Source organism: Lactuca serriola, chromosome 4 (genome assembly GCF_051521515.1).
Source record: "Lactuca serriola cultivar US96UC23 chromosome 4, Lser_US96UC23_V15, whole genome shotgun sequence".
NCBI classification, from domain to species: domain Eukaryota; kingdom Viridiplantae; phylum Streptophyta; class Magnoliopsida; order Asterales; family Asteraceae; genus Lactuca; species Lactuca serriola.
This window is the reverse complement of record NC_136411.1, coordinates 18276545-18282837: the sequence shown is the minus strand read 5'-3', so window position 1 is coordinate 18282837 and position 6293 is coordinate 18276545. Positions and strand designations below refer to the sequence as shown.

Sequence of the window (6293 nt, the reverse complement as noted above, 5' to 3'; positions counted from 1 at the left end):
TTCATTAGTTATTGAATGGCAAAATTGATCTGTAATAGTATGTAGATGAAAATGACTGCCGGCAAAAAAGCTAGTCACGAGATGGTGTTTACGGTCGTTAACATTGTCCATATAGACTTGCAGCAGGAATAAAATTAAGGAATTAATAAACAAATCTTTGGAAAAAGAAAAAGTTTGATGCAATGACAAAGAGTCTCCCACCGATTCTTGGTTAACTTCTTGCCTATGCAGTATGCACCCAAGGAAAATGGTAAACAAACTAAGCAATGAATTTGTTAGGAAAACACTTTGGATGACGTGGAATGTTTTGATTGGTGAGGTCAGATAGGTGGGACCCATGGAAAGAAAGAACCCCTAGAGCATCAAGCAAAAGAAAAGAATACTTTCATTATACATCAAGAACCAAATGCAAAGCAACTTATAATACCGTACAATTTGAGCAAATCTCAAACCTCCAAAGTTCTTATTCATGGAGGGTTTGCTCAAACAGATCAGGTAAATTATTAACTTTTTGAATCATCATATTTAGTTTTTGCTATAAATAAACCAATGTTCTTTCTACAGTAAAAAGAACATTATATTTGATAATTTTGGACAAAAATGTGAATTATGGATGCTTTTTGCATTTAGTTTCTATAGTTCACCAAGTACTTCGTTCTTACAAAATATAACCCTCTTTTTAATAATTTTTATAAGAATAATAAATTGTTTGGAATCTAACTATTACGATTACCGGTAGCACGATAATTTTTCGTGAGAAGGAAAACGAAGCACAAACTTCACGCGTGATTAGAGATCGAAAGATTTCATCTCGAAGAACCCGAAGTTCCAAAGAAGGTAAAGTAGCCCAAAACAAACTTTCGAAAAATTCGTTTTTTTTATCTACAAATGATTTAAACTTAATATTCGAATACTATCAAATTAGATGTTGATAATATTTATTTATATTTGTTACAAATCGGCACATTTTGTAAATTTCTAGACCGACGAAAAGGCCAAAATTGGCACCAAAGACAACCTTCTCGCGAAACAAGTCATGACTACGATAAAATGGAGGGTGAGGAGTTTAGGACTGCTGTCGCAGCTGCTGCATTCGCAGTTAATTCTATTGAAAACAAAGAAGATGAAATGAAACAAGACCCAAGTTCAAATTCTAGGAAATCCTCCGGTAAAATATTTTATTTGTTTTTATCTTGATTGGATTAACATTGTACTTAGTCCTTAAAAAAACTAAAGGTGGAATACAGATTAGAAACCATGTTGACTGAAAAAAAAACAACCTAGTCAAAGCATGATCAAAGTTGGTCCAAAAAAGTTTGGTCCGATCCGTAGAGTCCCAACACATGCCGAACTCATAAATGACCGATGGACTGGTCCATCTGAACTAATATGTATTTTTCTTATTTATCATATTAATATTGTTAATGAACAAAAAAGACCTAGAAATAAAATTAAAAAACACAGTACAATCCGTTTTCATGACCCAGATTACCAATCAAAGACTGTTCTGGTCTGAAAAATCATGTTAGCTCATTTGTATTTTGTGTCTTTATATTAAGCTACGTATTTTGTGATAACATTTTTTTATAACAAAAAAAGACATTGTTTTAAAAATTCAATTACATTTGTGAAAACTTGTTAGACTAACTATAATTTATTTGGACCCGAAATCTAGAAATCCAAGAGGTGTCATCAAGACCGCAAACTAATGAAGATCTCCAAGGTGAAGCTAATAATCATCCAACATCCACGATTAAGATGAAACCCGACAACAATGTGTCAAAAAAGAGTATTGGTTCAACCATGTCAATCGACAAAACTCCTAATTTTTTTGTAGAAAAACAATTGAACGAAGAAACTAGTCAGTTAGATCTTGAGAAAAGACTTGGAGATATTTGGGAGAAAACTGAATTGCAAAAAATCAAAGAACGGTATGTGTTACTATCAAAGTTTGGAGAAATAGCCATCATATTTAATTTTGTAACCAATCATTTCTTTTACAAAATGCTAGAATAAAAATACAATTTCAATGGGTAAATTATGAATTTTTTTTTTTGATTTTATTGATTTTTTTTTTCATGTTTTAACTGTGAGTTTTTCTTTTTCCTCAAGAAAACCACTATATAAAATTTTGAATTTTATAAAAAACATTATAATTTAGATTTTCTTTTTCAGTTTAACCACTTGAAGAAAATTTTCTTTTCAATTTAATCATTTGAATTTTTGACTTTAAAAAAAAATCTTTAACCAGAAAAACTAATTTCCAGTTTGATTTTTGTAAAAAAAAAAAAGAAATCTTTTTATTTTGGCTTAAATTAAAAAGCATCAAATATGAAATGAAACAAATGATCATTTTCTTTTCTTCGTCGCATCAAATTGAATGATAATTCTCTTTTGTCCGTTTTTAAATAACTTGTTAAGTTCGAAATAGTTAACATCTTTAACTAAATCGTTTACTTTTAAGTAACTTTGGACGATAAAATTGAATTCAGAATCAAATTTTAAGTCGAGTTTGAATTTTAGTTTCTTATTCTTTTATTTGCTTCCGATAGACAAAACTTATACGTTTACTTATAAACAATATATAAACCCTTTAAAATATTAATATCAATATATCATATCACACTACATGGGTTCCACGTAATGAATGAAACACGTCCACTCTTTGTGAAGTCAACTTCCAAATTAACTCAAAATCCTGTAAATTTGAGAATTTGTTCTTAAATTTGATCAGGTTTACGAAAGTGAAAGCGATAATATCCGAGTGGGAGAATAAAAAGAAGTTGAGAGCAAAGAAAAAATTGATAAAGAAAGAGGTCTTGTTTTTACCTTTTTTTTTTCTCGATAAAAACATAAAACAATTACTTTCACAACTTTAGTGTTCAAAAGACCCACCATTGAAGCTTGCAGGGTAAGCTAGAGTGGAAAAGAGCTCGAGAACTGCAAGATTTCATGAGAAAGATGCAAACGATTGAAAATATCTCCAGAGGAGCAATATCACAGACAGAGGAGAACCGAAGAAATGAAGAAGATAGAGTTAAAGAGAATGCAAATATGATTCGAACAACTGGAAAAATCCAAAAACCAATATACTTATGTTGTTGGTTCTAGCGTAACGCTTCTCCACCACAAATTGTTGATATCCAGCAAAATATTTGGTATTGTCGCTAAATGTTTGATATCCATCAAGATCATATATATTATATCAGATTGCTTTTGAGTGATAAATTCTTGTAGGTGTTATGAATTCAACTGGAAAACATATTATTTGATCTGTATTGTTTATTGCTTTGGTCGATTAAGACATGTTTTTAATTTCTTATTAAGTCTTGTACGTGAAAGTGATTAAATAAATGTATGAGTAAATAAACCGATGTATCGAATATAGTATGTTAAATTTATAGATATGGTGTGGATAAACGGTGGATAACAATGAATAAGTAAGACAAAACTGCAAATTTAGTCCTTGTGGTTTACAAAAATCTTTGGATATGGTCTAAATTTTTTTTAACTTGCATGACAGGTCCAAAATCAAAACCTTTCCGCGATTTTAGTCCAAAAAAACTTGAAAAGACGATTATGCCATTTTATTTTCCTTTTTGTATTTTATATATTTATTTAATACCTTTTTTAATTAAAAAATAACATATCCCACCTTATCACTCTATCCGACCCTCCCCTCTCGCTTTCACTCCACCCGGCCCTTTCCTTTCTCTTTCACTCTCTCTCTCCCATCTTCTTCTTCTTCACCCTTCACCTGCTTTGAATATAGCTTGATTAGCGATGAATCGTCCTCCACCACCGGAATCGTCAAAGCTTGGATATGAGTTGTTGATGTGTATCGATGGTGCTCAACGATTATCAGGAGATTGGAATACGACATCAGATGCACACCTAAAGAAACTGGAATCACTCCCAAATGAATCACCATCAATAAAATCAAAATAATCTCTCTCCACATATCTCTCAGCCAAACACAATTCGCAGCTGAATGATTCACACATCTCTTAACCATTGAAAGTTGAAAGCTTTCCGGTTCTTGAATTTAATAAGGAAGGAATTGGAAACATATGTTGGTGTTATGTTGTTCTTGGAGAAATGAATCGGGATTCCTTTTTCAATATTTGGATCGAGAATCCTTTCAGAGAAATCAGATTCATTTAAGACACATTTATTCATTGATTCAATCTCATCGAAGCAAACATAAATCAACCAACAAACCCAACAAACATAAATCAACCAACAACAAAACCTCGTCGGGGGGTTGTTCTCTTCGATCCATCGACAACAGTGGGCATGGGAAGCATTTGGGTGATTCTTTTTCAATAGAGGGGTTGCAGTCGACGTCTCCGACAGGCCCGTCGTGGCTTCCTTTCTCATCGTCGGTAGTGAAGGAGGGGTCATGGGTGTTTGGGTGGTGTTCCTCGACCAATCGCCACGGAGGAAGGGGTAGCTTCGGTGCTCCACTCGACTGCTTCCCTTCTCGTTGTAGGCTGTAGATTTGAGTAGTAGCAGTAACGATGAAAGGGGGTGTTTGGCTGAGACCGGTGAGCAGATTAAGAAAAGGAGGAGTATTGTTATGGTGGCGATTGGTGGTCTCCTAGTTCCACAGGTTTCCTCCTATGCTAGAGATGCATAACTGGCGAAGGGAGGGAGAGAGAGAATGGTGTGGGGATAATATATTTCTTTTCTTTTTATTTTTAAGACAAAATGGTATTATAATAATTGTAAAAAATAAAAAAAAAAGAAACTAAAGGGTATAATTGACTTTTCAAGTTTTTTTGGACTACAGACCCAGAAAAACCTTGATTTTGACCGATCCAAAGATTTTTGCAAACCGGACTAAATGGTATTATAATAATTGTAAAAAATAAAAAAAAAGAAACTAAAGGGTATAATTGACTTTTCAAGTTTTTTTGGACTGCAACCAGAAAAACCTTGATTTTGACCGATCCAAAGATTTTTGCAAACCGGACTAAATTTACGGTTTTGTCAATAAGTAATAAACATTTTACTCTTACATTGATAACATTTTCTCAATATTCATTAATTTAAGAAACATTCATCAATTAATTTAAGAAAAATTTATAAGACATTCATTTTACTTATGCCAACAATCGGATGTTGATTTGTTTAGTTTAAAAAGAAAGAATTGGGTTAATAACAAAAACCATTTGTAACCAATTATCCATATTGTCTAAACTACTTTAGTGAAGTAGTTAATAATTAGAACACATCATGTAATCAATTATTAATACAGAAACGACTTACAACATTCAAAACAAGAGGTACAAGTCACACAGCGAAAAAGATCAAAGTCGTTGCTTGATTTACATAGTAGCAGCAACAGTTCTACTTGAAGAAACTTCCGGCGGCCTTCAGGGCATCAGCGGCTCCAAACCCACTTCCAGATTCTTCCTTTTCACTTTTCTTCTCCTCCACCGGCGGCGCGGCGGCTGGTGCCTCAGCTTCGCCCTCCTTGGTGGGTGGCGGTGTTGTAGCACTAGCACCGGAGTTCTCATACTCGTGAAGATAGTCATCTGCTTTCTTTAGATACTGCCCCACTCCTTGGGTCTCATCAAACTTTCCGTACTTCTTGGCGGCATCAAGGACGTCCGCGGCGGCGCCGGCGGTCTTAACCTTGTCAATTTTGTCTGTTTGGTTGCTTGCAGCTAACTTAGCTGCCTCCGCCACCTGCTTGGCACTTGACAATAGCTCCGTGGACGATGGTTGCTCTGTGTTAGTACTCTTCTCGTTGCCGTCGGTGGTAGAGTCGGAGACAGCGGTTTTGATGGTGCTCATAAATGAATTCATGTTTGCCGGTGAGAAAAGAACGATGGAAAATGAAGAAAGCGGATAATGGATATTTTTGGCATCAACCAAGAGGCAAGGGGATAAATAGACGAATGGTTTACGATTTTGCCCTTGGGAGAAGAGGCCGTTGAGTGGTGGTGGGGATTACACGACGGAGGGTATAGAGGTCAATAACCAACTAATTGATGACTATGTGTCGGCCACTCTGTTACCAATAATGGGGGCCCCGTTTGGATGATTGTCTACGTGGCACGGTGGCAGGGACCTGAGTTTGACTCTTCAAAGTGCGCACTGCGCACCTATTGGTCGTGTATTTGTGTTAGAACCGTGTTGTAAACCTTCCATGCGTCTCTCTTTAACATTTGATTTAATGGTTGCCCTATACACGGTATTCATCGATATCAGTTTTGATGTAATTTTGATGTTAGGTAGAGAGCAACTTTACACCAAATTTGATGTAATTAATAGGTTTTAATGTT

At 34.7% G+C, this 6293-nt stretch overlaps 2 protein-coding genes across 2 annotated transcripts; one reads left to right on the top strand and one right to left on the bottom strand.

Moving 5' to 3' along the window:
- The first annotated feature begins 377 nt into the window (after positions 1 to 377).
- Positions 378 to 3465, top strand: LOC145101114 (uncharacterized). Its single transcript, XM_079038277.1, has 6 exons — positions 378 to 495; positions 740 to 837; positions 983 to 1168; positions 1676 to 1931; positions 2735 to 2816; positions 2911 to 3465. Exons 1-6 carry the CDS (start codon positions 470 to 472, stop codon positions 3109 to 3111), a joined length of 849 nt encoding a protein of 282 aa, XP_078894403.1. The 5' UTR covers positions 378 to 469; the 3' UTR covers positions 3112 to 3465.
- A 1758-nt stretch (positions 3466 to 5223) lies between these two features.
- LOC145101115 (nodulin-related protein 1-like) lies at positions 5224 to 5888 on the bottom strand. The gene has a single exon (XM_079038278.1). It carries the CDS (start codon positions 5812 to 5814, stop codon positions 5353 to 5355), a length of 462 nt encoding a protein of 153 aa, XP_078894404.1. The 5' UTR covers positions 5815 to 5888; the 3' UTR covers positions 5224 to 5352.
- Between the last annotated feature and the right edge of the window lie 405 nt (positions 5889 to 6293).